Below are 14,813 nucleotides of genomic sequence, written 5' to 3' on the forward strand. Positions count from 1 at the left end.
AAAGGTTCTTCCAATCCCAAAGGATCAGCCACACACCCAAGTCCAATTATAACTTAGATCTTACCCAAAATACACACTTATAGTAAAATCTCATTAACTAAGCTAAAATTTATTACAAAAGAAAAGAGAGGGGGTGTTGGTTAAAAGATCAATATAATCCAGATTTTAATTCAATTCTTGAGGTTCAGATACATAGCAGAGATGAACTTGTAGTTGCCTAAAGTCCTTTTAGAAATAGTCCATAGGTTATAGTCCAATGTCCATATTCAGGGTGACTCCAGTCAGTGACTTGGGATCTCAATCCTTGCGGCTCAGGGTTTTCCCTTGTTGAAACCCAAAGCAGATCTGAGATGAAGGAGGATCGTGTCTCAGGGCTTTTATACATTTCCAACATCCTTTTGTCATGAGAAAACAATAAGCTTAACTTTCCTTCTCCCAAACATCATGGCAATTAGCACAGGGTAATTTATCCATTAAACAGTTCAGATACAAGTTACCGCAACCTTCAAAGAGACATATAGACAATAATACTATTTAACTCAAGTGTCTTCCTAAATACTGATATTCGTTTTTTGATCTTTGAATCAAAGCTATATCAATAGACAAGACTTGTTTGCTTACATCACAAGACCTGAGCAAACATCTACCCTTCTATCTCTAACAATGCAGGCTTGCATTTCAAAGCTCTGTAAGTTTACATATCTTCCTAACAAGTCTTTAAAGTTCAGCCATGGGTCATGTCAGTCTGTGAGTTAAACAACTCTTTCTGGCCCTGTGTCACCTTTCAATGAGATATATTACACTCATAACATCACAGAAGGCTGTTCCAGAACTTCAGTCCTCTGGTGGTTAGAAACCTTCAACTAATTAGTAATCAAACTTGTTGATGGCCAGTTTATAGCCATTTGTTCTTGGGTCCACATTGGCACTTAACTTAAATTATTCCTCTCCCTCCTCTGATGTGTTTATAGTGAGCAATCAGATCCCCCCTTAGCCTTCACCTGGTTAGACCAGGGGTCTCAAACACATGTCCCAGGGGGTTATTTCCTGCAGTCCACCAAGCTCTCTGCACACCCCCGCCCCCCCCATCAGAGTTATTTCCTGTGTCCACCAAGCTTCCCGAAGTGCCCCACCCCCAGAGTTATTTCCTGCGACCACCAAGCTCCCCTCACCCACTGTGCCGCATCCCCACTCCTCTGTCTACTTCCAGGGGCTTCCCACCACCAAACAGCTGTTTGGCAGCTCTTAGCGCTTTCCAGGAGGTTGGGGGAGGAGTGAGGAGCCATGTGCTCAAGGGAGGAGGCGGGAAAGAGGCTGTGCCAGGGATTTGGGGAAGGGGTTGCAATAGGGGCAGGACAGGGTGGAGCTGAGGTGGGGACTTTGGGGAAGGGGTTGGAATGGGGGAAGAGGTGGGGCAGGGCAGGGCATTATGGAAGGGGTGGAGTGGGGGCAGGGCTGAGGGGGTTGTATGTTTATATGAAAAGGTGTCAGTGATGCACCCCTGGGGCCAATGTACCCTCGTGGTGATTTGAGTTTGAGATCCCTAGGTTAGACTAAACAAGCCAAGCTCCTTGAGTCTCTTTTCTATTCCTCAGACCATCCTAGTAGCCCTTCCCTGCACATCTTCCCATTTGAATTCACCTCTTACACATGGGAGACCAGAACTGCACACAATATTCCAGATGTGGTCTCACCAGGGCCTTGTACAATGGTCCTAACACTTCCCTGTCTCTACTCTAAATACTTTGCCTCAGGCATCCTAGGACTGCACTAGCATTTTCCATGGCCCCATCACCCTGGCAGCTCATAGTCAGGTCTTTCTCTTCCTCTCTTGCTTCCAACTGAGAGGTCCCCAGCTTATAGGAAAAGCTCTTGTTGCTAGTACCTATGTGGACGGCCTTGCACTTTGCAGTATCACATTTCACCTCATTTCTATTATTCCAGTTTTCAAGGCTAGTCAGTGACACCCCACAACCAGAGCCCTGGGCGTAACCCAGTGCCCTGGACCGACAGGACGATGCCTACAGAGAACCTGATTCCTGGGTTCTCTCTCAATGGGAATGGGCAGTGGTTAGTGGTGGGGTGTCTCACTCAGATGCCAGCAATAGGCTCCTCCAGGCTGATCCAGGACAGAAGGAAGGTGGCAGCAGGGTTGGTGCCCAGCAGGGTAGTGGGCTTGCTGGGTCTCAGCTGGGGCAATGCCTGCAGATGCAGGTACCCAGAGCACACAGCAGTCAGCTCCCCTGCCTGCACCAGCACCTGGAGGGACAGGGCTCCAGGGAGTCCACAAGACTGCTGGGGGTAGACCAGCTGGAATGCCACAGCTTCCTGCACCCTCATCCACTAGTGCTTCCCCTCCTGTGTCCCCCCATTCTGAACTCCTCACTGCTTTCTACCCTCAGCCCTCACCTACCACAGCCTCTTGCCTCCCCACCCCCCACCTACTCACTCTCCTCCCATCTGCCTCCCTCCACCTCACCTGATGCCCTCTCCTCCTCCCCATCCCCTGCACTGACTGTCCCTCCCCCTGGACCCTCAGCTTCTCCCTCTCATTCCCACCCCCCATGTCCCTTCCAAGGGATTGTCAGGGATTTGGTTAAGTTAACTCTCCCCCCCCACCCCCATTAGTGTGTTAGTGAAATTACAGTGAGCATTTAGACCAGTTTAATTCCCCCCACCCCCCATACACACCCCTCCCAGAGCTAGAGACAGAACCCAGTCACCCTGGTCTAACCCACTAGACTCCACTCCCCTTCCAGAGCTGGGAAGAACCCAGGAGTCCTGGCTGCCAGCCCTCCCTCCCGACTCTCTAGTCTCGGCTGGTGGGGGAGCACAACTGTGCGCAGCAGGATAGAGAAGGAAGAAGCAGTTCCAGAGGGTATTGATCCGTGTGTTGAAGAGGTGAGTCTGTCCAAGGCAGACAGGGCAAGCCGGGCACGGTGGTTTTCCCATACCCAGGACAAGGGGATGCCAGCCACCATCAGGGCACCACTCTGCACCCTCCCTGTGGCCCAGGCCCAGCAGTACTGTCTGGCGAGGGGATCCGCATGTGGGGGTGCTTACCTGAGAAAAGAAAAGGTGAATGCAGCACTGCAATCTTCCCCCACAGCAATGCCCCCAGCCAGGGACTTGGGCGCTCTGAGCTTCCCCCACAGCAGTGCCCTCAGCCGGGGACTCGGGCGCTGTGAGCTTCCCCCACAGCAGTGCAACAGTTATTAAAACAACAAACCACCACAACATTGTAACTGGCATTAGGAACTTTTTACTTATTTGGATTGTTCAGACCCTGGATTAGAACCCAGGAGTCCTGGCTTCCAGCACCCCCTGCTCTAACCCACGAGATCCCCTCCCTTCCAGAGCTGTACCCCTCTGGGAAGGGGATTCTCACCTTGCAGTGGCCAGGTGGTAGGAGTGACCATAGGGCCCAGATGCCTGGTGGCCTTTGCTGCTCCCCTCTGCTGTGAGGCTGGCATTGGCCTGGCTCAGGGACAGGCACAGGGTCCAAGACTTACCCCCTCCTGGGTAATTCCTGGGGGTGGAGGGGGGAATAGGACGCAGGAGGGTGGCTTGTTTACTCTGAGGCTACCAAGTGTCTTCCCATCCCCACCCAGCTCAGTCTCTCCCCTGCCAACTCAGGGTCACACCGTGGGCTCTTCCATGCCAGTGTTTTCCCTCTCTGCTGTCCCAGATCCAACCCATGGGATCAGCAACCCCCTGCCCCAGTGAGACCAATGGAAATGGGCTCATCCAGCCCATATTCTCCCTGTCCCAGGACAAAACAATGGTATTGGTACCAGCTTGGCACCCCCACTCCACATCCCCACGAGCAGTGTTTATTCTGTACAGCTTCATTTATTGATGCATGAAAGGAGGTGGGGGGGCACACACATTGTCCATGGAGGGTTACCCAGAGGGGCCATCATGGGGTGCCGCTCTCCCATCTGCCTCACTGTCTGCTTGGCTCCCAGAGGGGGTGGCCCCGCAGACAGTGGCCAGGCCCAGCTGGTCATGGCTCAGGATCTCCAGCTGGTCATCATCCTCATTGGAGGGGGAGGCAGGGGCCTTTGGGGGGGCAAAGAATCGGACAAGGCTGTGGACCTCACGCAGCTCATAGATGGTCTCCAGGGCCAGCAACATGGCCAGGAGCCCCAGGAGAAGGTAACCTGTGGGGGAGAGATGAAGATCAAGGGACTGAGATGGAATTTCTCCCCTTTCCTCTGCAGCACAGCATCCCCATAGAGCCACCACCCTGCTCCCTGCAGCACAGCGCCCCCTACAGAGGCCACCCACCTCCATCCCTGCAACACAGGCCCTCTGCTGAGCCAGTCCCCTGACTCCCAGCAGCACAAGTGTCCCCTAATGACTGCCTGGAGAATGGCTCACAGGTGATGCTGATTTTGTAGAGATGGCGCAGCGAGGGGGGGCTGCCGCGACCTGGCACGTAGTCCCCAAGCCCAATGGTGCTGAGCGAGATGAAGCAGAAGTAGACGGACTCCAGGAAGGTCCAGCCGTTCTCCAGGGCCCAGAAGCAGAGGGCTGGCAGTAGGATAAAAAGCCCCAGTACACTCAGTCCCATGGCAGCTGCATGTCCCAGCGCTGCATGGCCCGGAGAGATGCCCCAGTGGGTGTGAAGATACCGAACAGGCCGGTGGCTCAACAGCCCCATGAGTTGCTGCAGGAGACAGGTGGCCAGGAGCAGGGTGACTGGGAGCCCCAGTAGGGTGTAGAAGATGCAGAAAACCTTCCCCCCATCCGACAGGGGCACCGTATGGCCATAGCCTGGGGGGAGAGAGTCAGTCGGGATGGGGGGCAGAGGCGGTGCCCCTCACTCCCAATCCATAGCTCACTGCTATCCCAGCTCTGCCCCCCATACCCCACCCTAACTCTGCTAGTGCCACTCACTCCTGACCTGCAGCCTCCTTCCCCGCCCTCCCAGCCCTGGGCTTCCTTCACCCCCCACCTCTGCTAGTGCTGCTCACTCCCAGCCCGCAGCCCCCTGCTCCCCCGGGCTCCCAGCGCCCCCCGCCCCTACCCGTGGTGGTGAGGACGCTGGCGGCGAAGAACAGCGCCGAGCTGAAGTCCCAGTTCTCGTCGTCCGAGACGTTGCCCAGCGCGGAGACCCCGTAGCTGTCGGCGTCCAGCACCCGCTGCAGCAGCTGCTCCAGGCCGGGCTCCGCCAGGCAGCCCTGGTGCTCGCGCACGAAGCCGGCCCTGGCGCCCCGCAGCGCCTCGCGGAGCCCGGCCTCCTGCGGCGCCTCGACCCCCACGAAGACGGCGGCGCCCAGCAGCAGGAAGAGCCCGTAGGCGCCCAGCAGCAGCCAGTAGCGCCAGGGCTGGGGCACCGCGGGCAGCTCCATGGGGCCAGCCGGGCTGCAGCTCCTTCCTGGCTGGGCCACACCTGCCGCGGGCGGAGCCGGCTGGGCCCCGGGCCAGGCAGGTGCAGCCGGTTCCTGGTGCTGCTGAGCTGGGCGTGTTAACCCTTCCGGCGCCGGCCTGGCCCGGGAGTCCAGCTCGGCTCCCCCAGGGGCGGGTCCGTAGGCCTCTGCGGAAGCCCCCAGAATGGAGCCTGCCGCAGAATCGACTCCCTCCGCCGTGGGCAGGAAGAGCCCTGAACCCGGAGAAACACCCCGGGGGGGAGGTTGCGGGGCTGGGAGCCAGGACTGGGTTCTACCCCCGGGGGGGTCTAGTGGTTAGAGCAGGCGGTTGAGAGCCAGAATCCCTGAGGTCTACTCCTAGCTCTGCTGCTGACCTTGGACAAGTCTCTTCCAGTGCCTCAGTTTCTCCTCCCATCCTGTGTCTAGTCAGACTGGGAGCTGTACAGGGCAGAGCCTGTTTCTCCCTGTGGGTCTCCGCAGCAGTGGGGGCCCCAATCTCTGCCAGCTGCTCCACAGACCCACAGGGAGAGGCAGACCCTGACCTGAACAGCTCCAGTCCCAGTCAGATTAGATAAAGACAGGATCATTCCCTATTGTACTGATGGGTAAGGTTGCCAGCCCTACCGGAATTGGCATCACTGTCCCGGTAACTATTGAAAGCAATCGGGAAATTTTAATAGTTATGGTACAATTAATGACATCATGGAGGTGAGGCGGGGAAAGTCTCCCGGAATAGCTTCAGTCAGAGTTGGCAACCCTGCAGATGGAGGAAACTGTGGTGCAGGGGAGAGGCAGGGACACATCCATGATCCTGCCTGGCACCTGCAGCAGAGATGGGATGTGAACTCAGGTGTGCTGATGCAGCACCCCAACCACAAAACCCTTCTCCCCTCCCCCATTACGGGCAAGGTTCTTCTGCACAAAATATGCAGCAAATCTCAGAGACCCCAGCATACAAAGGGTTAACCCCTGAGCGCTCCAAAGGGAGTGGGAAGGACTGACTGAGGGGAGGAGGGGAAGGGTCTGCTCCCAGCAGCTGCACGAGGCGGGGGTGACAGGAGGTCAGGGAAGGCATGTGTCTGGCTAGGCTATTGAAAGTGGCTGGCACTGGGGAGCGGGGTCAGTGGGGCATGAAGCTGTCCTCACCCCCAGGGACTGGAAGTGTGTGTGTGTTGTGAACTGAAATCAACAGTGACCCCCTACACACACACACACACCAGCTGGGATCTTTTGCAATAATCATTGGCAAAGCAGCTGGTCTCTGGGCAGCCGTTCAACACGGGAAGACCAGCACTGCAGGGGTAAAATGAATGGGTGCAGGGATCTCATTGTGTCTCCTAGAGCAGCGATGCCCCTCCCCTGCCCCCAGGGCCTTTGCCCAACACCGGGGACCTCTGGTCACATGCAGAGGTCACTGGTGCAGACAGAAAGAGTGTGGCCTAGCTGGTGGCATTCACACATGCTTCACACCAGGCCTGGGGTGTATCAGACCAATGGGCCCATCTAGCCTGGTATTGTGGCTGCTGGATTCAGAAACCTGGCAGCTCTGGGATAATTTAGCCCCAGGTAAAGGTTCCACTAGACTCCAGGAAACTGAGGCATGGCTCAATGTTGTTGAAGCTTAGACCCCAACTAAAACTGTGGAAACTGAGGTATAGTTCACTATTGCTGTAGCTAACATCTCAGCCAAACCCCAGGACTGGAGGAACCTTTTCCTAGGGACAAATTATCCCATAGCTGAGGGGGGTTTAAGCCTGCCACAGGACCAGGCTAGATGGAACCACTGATTATATTTTACCTCATCTAACTCTGAATATGGTGGCTATATTCACTCCCCTCTGGGTTTTGTTTTGTTTTGTTTTTGGTAATAAGGCTGAATGGAAATCTAGTTGCAATGAGTCCCCCAGGCAAAAGGTGTATGGGATAGCTCATTGGTTTGAACGTGGGCCTGCTAAACCCAGGGTTGTGAGCTCAATTGTTGAGGGAGGAATTTGGGGATTGGTCCTGCTTTGAGCAGCGGGTTGGACTAGATGCCTTCCTGAAGTCCCTTCCAACCCTGATATTCTATGTTTTTTTGAGGGACGGGGAAGGATTTCTCACAGGGCAGTGCAGAAACAAGAGGTGAAGATTAATAGGATAATTGAGAACCAATAATGAACTAAGAATGAGGAAATGATCCCGCCCTGGAATGTTGTGCTGGAGAATCCAGATATGAAGTAACAAGGAACTGAAAGTATCAGGGGGGTAGCCGGGTTAGTCTGGATCTGTAAAAGCAGCAAAGAATCCTGTGGCACCTGACGAAGTGGGTATTCAGCCACGAAAGCTCATGCTCCAAAACGTCTGTTAGTCTATAAGGTGCCACAGGATTCTTTGCTGCTTTTAAGGAACTGAAATAATATTGTAATGAAGTAAATAAAATAACCACACAATATTGTTAATGAATAGAATTAAATAATTAATCAAGATGTTAATAAAATAATGATTAAATTATTAACCCATGGCAAATCATACATAAAAATATTTAAACATAGATATAATTAAACAAAGAATGACTATAACAGTAAAATAATACATAAAACACTATTAACAAAATAAAATAAACAATTATAGCCTCAATTACTAGTTATAAAATTAATGAAATACATTAATACTATTTTGCAATCAAGTTAAGCATAAAATAAAGCTATTTTATTAATTATAATGAATAATTACATTATATTCACAAAATTATATTAAAATCTAATAAACACAAATAAAATAGAACAGTAAAACATAATAAAATACAACATTAAATGACAAGCCAACAATAAAACTATTTTGATAATAATTATAAAATGTATAACATAAAAGTATAATTATTGCTATAAAATGAATACAATAAAATAATTATATCAATTAAATAGATCAATAAATATAATCAATGAAAGAAAAACACTGCTAATAAAATATAATTAATTAATTATAAAACCATATAATCATAAATCAGATAAATGATAAAGTTTAATGAAATATAATGCACAATATAATCAATAAAAATAACAAAAATAATCTAATGATCACGCTAGTTAATAAAATGTGATCTATACAAGAATAAAATCAATAAGATAGATTTTAAAATCAGTTAATGAAATAAATAAGAAACATTAACTACAACAGGGAAAGCAGTAGAAAATATGTGAAAAAATAAACATGAAATTAACCCAACAAAAAGGAAGTGCATAATAAGAAGAGACAAACTACAGGAGGACACACGTATTAAAGTGGAGAAAGAATGCATTTTAAAAAAGTCAGTAAAGACAAATTTCATGTTAAGAAACTATAAACGATTCTGAAGTCTAACAAAGAGCTCATACAGTGTACGTTTAAAAATAAATTATGAATGTAAAACATGATGACAAATAGTACTAATATGACTGACTGTATGGATGAATAAATTACAACATATAGATACTAGACTGCAGGGGAGAAGCCTACACCCCATTTGGGGTTGTGTGGGGGAGACTGTAGGGGGATGATTCTGCACTCAGAGTGCGCAGAGGAAATAAATCTTAAGGGGCGATCCTGCCCTGCAGGCTGTGGGGGCTAGGTGGAATCTGGGTTTGATACAACCCTGATATATATCCCCCCACACACCTGCCTGCCTGCCTGATCCCCTTTAGAAACGGAACCAGAGCTCCTTCCTTCCCCTGTGCATCTCAGGGGTGCAATGAAGGGTTAATTCCTCCCTTCCACACCCCCGCCCTACTCCTGCCCCACAGGCCAGCTCCACTGTGAATTCTCTCTCTGGGGGGATTATTCATTGGACCCCCCTCCAGCACGTGCTGTGCCTATAATAGGGGATCCTTTTGTGTCTGGCACAGGCAGGAATCACGTGTGGGGGCACCTGCTGTCTGCCACTGCCCCCCACTCCCTGGGGACCCTCTAATCTTGCTGCCAGCCCCATGGCCATTGGCTTCCCCAGCCCGACCATCTGGAGCTGTGGGGCTGCACAATAGGGGCAGGGGCTTTATATACAGGGCTGGGACATATGGGGCACAGAGGACACACAGACTGAAGGGAGTGGGGACAGTGCTGAGGTCCAGTCAGTCCGAGGGAGACCCCAGAACTGGCACAAAGGCTGGACAGGCCAAAGGAGCCCCACAACCAGCACTGAGGTGTGGACAGACCGAGGGAGCCACTAGAATCAGCACTGAGGTGCAGACGGGCCAACAGAGCCCTCAGAACTAGCACCAAGGTGCGGAAGAGCCGACAGAGCCCCCAGAACCGGCACCAAGCTGCGGACGGGCTGAAAGAGACCCCAGAACCGGCACCGAGGTGCGGACGGGTGAAGGGAGCCCCCAGAACCGGCACCAAGCTGCGGATGGGGTGAAAGACACCCCAGAACCGGCACTGAGGTGCAGACAGGCGGAGGAACCCCCAGAACCAGCACCGAGGTGCAGATGGGTGGAGGGAGCCCCCAGAACCGGCACCGAGGTGCGGACGGGTGGAGGGAGCCCCCAGAACCGGCACCGAGCTGCGGACGGGCTGAAAGAGACCCCAGAACCGGCATTGAGGTGCAGACAGGCGGAGGAACCCCCAGAACCAGCACCGAGGTGCAGACAGGTGGAGGGAGCCCCCAGAACCGGCACCGAGGTACAGACGGGCTGAGAGAACCCCCAGAACTGGCACTGAGGTGCGGACGGGCTGAGAGAGCCACCAGAACCAGCACTGAGGTGCGGACAGGCAGAGGGAGCCCCCAGAACCGGCACTGAGGTGCAGATGGTCTGAGGGAGCCACCAGAACCAGCACTGAGGTGTGGACAGGCAGAGGGAGCCCCCAGAACCGGCACTGAGGTGTGGACGGGCCGAGGGAGCTCCCAGAACTGGGACTGAGGTGCTGACAGGCCGAGGGAGCCACCAGAACCAGCACTGAGGTGTGGATGGGCTGGGGGAGCCTCCAGAACTGGCACTGAGGTGCGGACGGGCGGAGGGAGTCCCCAGAACTGGCACCGAGGTGCAGATGGGCCAAAGGAGCCACCAGAAGCAGCACTGAGGTGTGGACAGGCTGGGGGAGCCCCCAGAACCGGCATCAAGGTGCGGACGGGCAAAGGGAGCACACAGAACTGGCACTGAGGTGCAGACAGGTGGAGGGAATCACCAGAACCGGCACCGAGGTGCGGACGGGCCGAGGGAGCCCCCAGAACTGGCACCGAGGTGCGGACGGGCTGAGGGAGCCCCCAGAACCGGCAGTGAGGTGTGGATGGGCTGAGGGAGCCCCCAGAACCAAGGGCGAGTCCGGCCTTGAGAGCCCCCAGGGCTGACAACAGTGAAGTTTTTATAGACTGAGGGAGCCCCCAGACCTGGCACCAAGATCCAGACAGGTCAAGAGAGCCCCCAGCGCCCACAATGCCCCGTGGTTTCCTGGTGAAGAGAACCCATAAGGCAGGCCCAGCCTCCTACCGGATCCGAGCCCCCTCAGCTGAGCCTCTTGGTGCCAAACCCTGGCCTCCCGGCTGCCCCATACCACTGCCCCCCACCCAGGGGAGCCCCCCTGGTGCAAGCTGGACTCCAGCATCCTGCCCCCTGCCCCAGAATCCCCTGCTGCCGGCAGCCTCCCCCTCCTCGAGACAGGGAGCCATTGTGTGCCAGCTGTGCCGCCAGGCCTACAGCGACCCGCCCTCGCTGGCCCGGCATGGCTGCTCCGGCCTGGCCCGCGTGGAGTACCGCTGCCCTCACTGTCCCAAGGCCTTCGGCTGCCCAGCCAATCTGGCCTCCCACCAGTGCTGGCACAAACCCCGTGGGCAGGGGGCAGCCAAGGAGAACCAGAGCCCTGAGCCAGGCACTGGGCCCGACTCCCACCGGGCTGACTTCGGCTGCGTCCACTGCTCCAGGCAGTTCAGGCGCCGCAGCGACCTGCACAGACACCTGCAGCTTCACCAGGCCGGGCCAGGGCTGAGCCAGAGTCAACATCTCCATGGCAACCGCCCCCCCATCCGCCTCTGCTTGCCAAAGGAGGGGGCTCTGGGCCTAGCTGTTGGCTCCCAGCCCTGTCCATTGGGGGCAGTTGTCTCCACCAGCCTTTCCCAGGGCAAGGGAGGTCTGATCAGCCCCCCCAGTGAAGCTCTGGGCTCCCCGCCAGCAGCTCTGTCGGTGCCACTCAATCTCGACCCCCAGCTCTACCAATGCCCTCAATCCTGACCAACAGCCCCCTGCTATCCCAGCCCTGGGCTCCGTGTCTCCTATCCCCAGCCCCAGCTCTGTCAGGGCCCCTCAATCCCAACCCACAGCTCCCTGCTATCCCAGCCCTCATTCCCCCACACAACACACACACTCTAGGAGTGCCCCTCAATCCTATTTATTGTGTAACAGAGATTTTATCATGAAGATCTAAGAGCAACAAAGAACTGCTTTCAAAGAAGACAACTGCTCAGGTCAGGCCGGCCCAGGCCCCACCTTCCCCGGATCCTGAGCACTGGTGTCAGATGTGCACTGGACAGGCTCACGGACTGGGCGGATCTGGAGCAGACAGACCCCCTGTGGCTTTGCTTTTCTGAAAAACTGAGACATTTGCCTTGAAGATCCAGCACTGAGGGGAAGGTTTTTGATTTGCAACAACTGCCCTGTTCTGCATGGATCCCTGGCCCTCCACAGGCAGAGGCGCACGCCAGCACTACCCAGGCCCAAGGCTCAGTGTGGCACAGGAGCAGAGCTACATGCTGCCATGGTATGACTGGGCACTGCTTAGCAAGGCAGCTCTGTCTGTGCTTGGGGGAGGGCATGTCTATTAACAGAAGAGTTTGGGGTGAGGTTACTATGGGGGCAAGGCAGTGGGTATGTCCGCATGGGAGGAGTTTGTCTGAACTGTGTATCTGGGTGGGGGTCATGTTTTGTGTCACTTTGTGGGAGGGTCGTCTAGTGTCTGTGGGTATCTGTGGACACATATCGCAATGCTGTTGTGGTTCTGATCTGATGGGCCCAATAATGGCATGTTTCTGTATGCAACCACCCCCCGCTTCCAGTCTCCTCAGCTGGCCTAGCATTAACCACCCACACCCTGTGCTGGCTGCTCCTGACATTGTGACATGTCATAAATGCAATAAAGATAAATAAACTCTGCTCCCCAATTCCCAGGTGTCCCCTGCCCCAACCCAGCACGGGCACCACACAATGGGGAACATGCCCCAGAGGAGTCTCCACAGATTGGGGCCCAATCATGCCAGGTGCTGCCCTGAGATCAAGGGCACCGTTTTGTGAGGGGCACTGCACAGACCCCCAACCATGATCAAAGGCCCCTGTTGAGCCAGTGCTGCAGACCCCAACCAAGATCAGGGCCCCCCTCAGGGTGGATACTGCACAGACCCCAATCAATATCAGGCTCCTGTCATGCCGGGTGCTGCACAGACACACAATGAGAAACAATCCAGCCTCACAGAGCTCACAGGCTAAATTAATGAAATCCAGGAGTCTGGACTCCCATCACTCTCCAACCTCAGGACTCTTCAGAGATGGGTTCGTGTGCTCTGAAAAATTCATGTTCCCCCATAGTAGGGGTCTACTATAGACCTCTAATAAAAAAGGAGAAGGAGTTCCATGAGGCATTTCTAGAACGAACACCAGCAATATCCAAGACATGAGACCTGGGTAGGAATAGGAGACTTCAGCTGCCCAGCCAGCTGGTGAAAAAATAATGCAGCAAAGCACAAAATGGGCCAATAAATTCTTGGAACTGTTGGGGACAATGTCTGTTTCAGAAGGTGGAGGAAGTAACTCGCTCCTGGAAACAGGATTGTGACCAGTGAGAGGGATCACTTGCAAATCTGGGTGAAAGCGATCTTGAAATACCATTTCATGACTCTAAGGACAGGAAGGCGTCAGAACAGCAGAATCAGGACAACAGGCTTAAAAAAAGCCAACTTCACCAAACTCAGAACTGGGAGCTAAGGTCCCAGGGGAAGAAAATTGAAGGGAAACAAGAGTTCAGGAGAGCTGGGAGTTTCTCAAAGAGACAAAGGTAAAGGCACAACAGCAAACTAGTCTGATGCGAAGGAATGGCCAACGTGGCTCCATTAGGAGCTCTTTAATGACCTGCAAATCAAAAGGGAATCCGACAAAAAGTGGAAACGTGGGTGAATTGCTAAGAACGAGTACAAAAGACTGGCACCCGCAGGCAGGGACAAAAACAGAAAGGCTAAGGCACAGAATGAGTTACTCCTAGCAAGGGACACAAATAAGGCCTTGTGTAAATCAGGCATTCACAAAAATGGTGAAGTTAGTCCAAGATAGTGGTGTTTCCAGAAGTGGGGAGGCAGAAGCAGAGCTGTTGAAAAAAGTCATGGTATTGGGCTAATTTGGCTGCTCGCGGGGAAGTAAGGGCAGGGACTGGGGCTCGGATCGCTCCATCCTCAGCTCTGGCACAAGCTGTCACTGTTGTTTCCTGTCTGGTCAGCCGGCAGGGAGAGTAGGGGTAGCGCTGCCAATGTGGAGCCCTGGCTGGTCTGACCTATAGTGGCCACTGACAGACTCTGGGGGAGACACTGCAGCACCAGCTGGTGAGGAGGAGAGATTGGGATCTACCACTTGGAGCAGGAGCAGGGGTGTGAGGGGGTCCTCCCCTGGCAGGGGGATCTTGGTGTGAGGGAGCCCTGCCCTGGCACAGGGATCAGTGCTAGGGGATGGAATAGACACCTCCCCCTTCACACAACTGATCATGCTCCAAGCAGCAGAACCTGGTCTCACCCTGATCCCTCACAACAGGACAAGGCACCTCACACATCCCCGATTCTCCCAGCAGGGCAGGGCCTTCTCCCCCATCCCTGCCCCAGGCCAGATTGCCAGCATCATGAGGTGAGACATCGCCACTACTCCCAGGGTTGGACTGACCTGCCACTTCCATGTCCCTCTCTGGAATGGGACCAGCTTGCGAACCCTGCATGAGCACCTGAGGCTTCAGTGGGGAGGTGGAAGTGGATACGACTGTTTCCGCCGCCCAGCTGTTGGAAGAAATACAGCAGTGCGGGGATGTAGGGACTTGGCAGCTGTGGATATTGCATGAAATTCACACTCATCCATAACCCTGTTGTGATTTAAAAAAACAACCCCCAAGTAATGCAATTTTTCCAGGGCCTTAGACATAAAAGGTAATAAGAAGAGGTTCTAGAAACACACTGGGAGCAAGAGAAAGATGGAGAGTGTAGGCCTACTACTTAGTGGGGAAGGAGAGCTAATAACAGATGACATCAAAAAGGCTGAGGTCTTTACTCCCTGTTTTGCTTCAGCCTTCACTAAAAAGGTTAATGGCGACCAGATACTCAGTACAATTAACGTTAACAAAAAGGGGAAAGGAATGCAGGCCAAAATAAGGAAGAGCAGGTTAAATATTTAGCTAGAGTACATCTATTCAAGTTGGCAGCACCTATGGAATTCACTCTCAGATACTTAAGGCACTAGCTGAAGCAATCTT

General features: G+C 53.6%; 1 protein-coding gene across 1 annotated transcript; it reads right to left on the reverse strand.

Moving 5' to 3' along the window:
* Positions 1-3,292: 3,292 nt before the first annotated feature.
* On the reverse strand, positions 3,293-5,381 carry KCNK7 (potassium two pore domain channel subfamily K member 7). Its single transcript, XM_032799809.2, has 3 exons — positions 5,033-5,381; positions 4,384-4,779; positions 3,293-4,163 (listed from the first exon to the last, which is right to left on the reverse strand). The coding sequence occupies exons 1-3, from the start codon at positions 5,355-5,357 to the stop codon at positions 3,904-3,906; spliced, it is 981 nt and encodes a 326-aa protein (XP_032655700.1). The 5' UTR covers positions 5,358-5,381; the 3' UTR covers positions 3,293-3,903.
* Positions 5,382-14,813: the final 9,432 nt, after the last annotated feature.

This window comes from Chelonoidis abingdonii, chromosome 17 (assembly GCF_003597395.2).
Source record: "Chelonoidis abingdonii isolate Lonesome George chromosome 17, CheloAbing_2.0, whole genome shotgun sequence".
NCBI classification, from domain to species: Eukaryota; Metazoa; Chordata; order Testudines; family Testudinidae; genus Chelonoidis; species Chelonoidis abingdonii.

What these genes read in the sequence shown, in the direction of transcription:
- KCNK7 (XM_032799809.2), bottom strand. Translation starts at nt 5,357, where the DNA reads ATGGAGCTGCCCGCGGTGCCCCAGCCCTGGCGCTACTGGCTGCTGCTG. An exon ending in CAGCGTCCTCACCACCACGG is followed by an intron (nt 4,780 to 5,032) that starts GTAGGGGCGGGG and finishes CTCTCCCCCCAG; the next exon opens with GCTATGGCCATACGGTGCCC. An exon ending in CTACAAAATCAGCATCACCT is followed by an intron (nt 4,164 to 4,383) that starts GTGAGCCATTCT and finishes TCTCCCCCACAG; the next exon opens with GTTACCTTCTCCTGGGGCTC.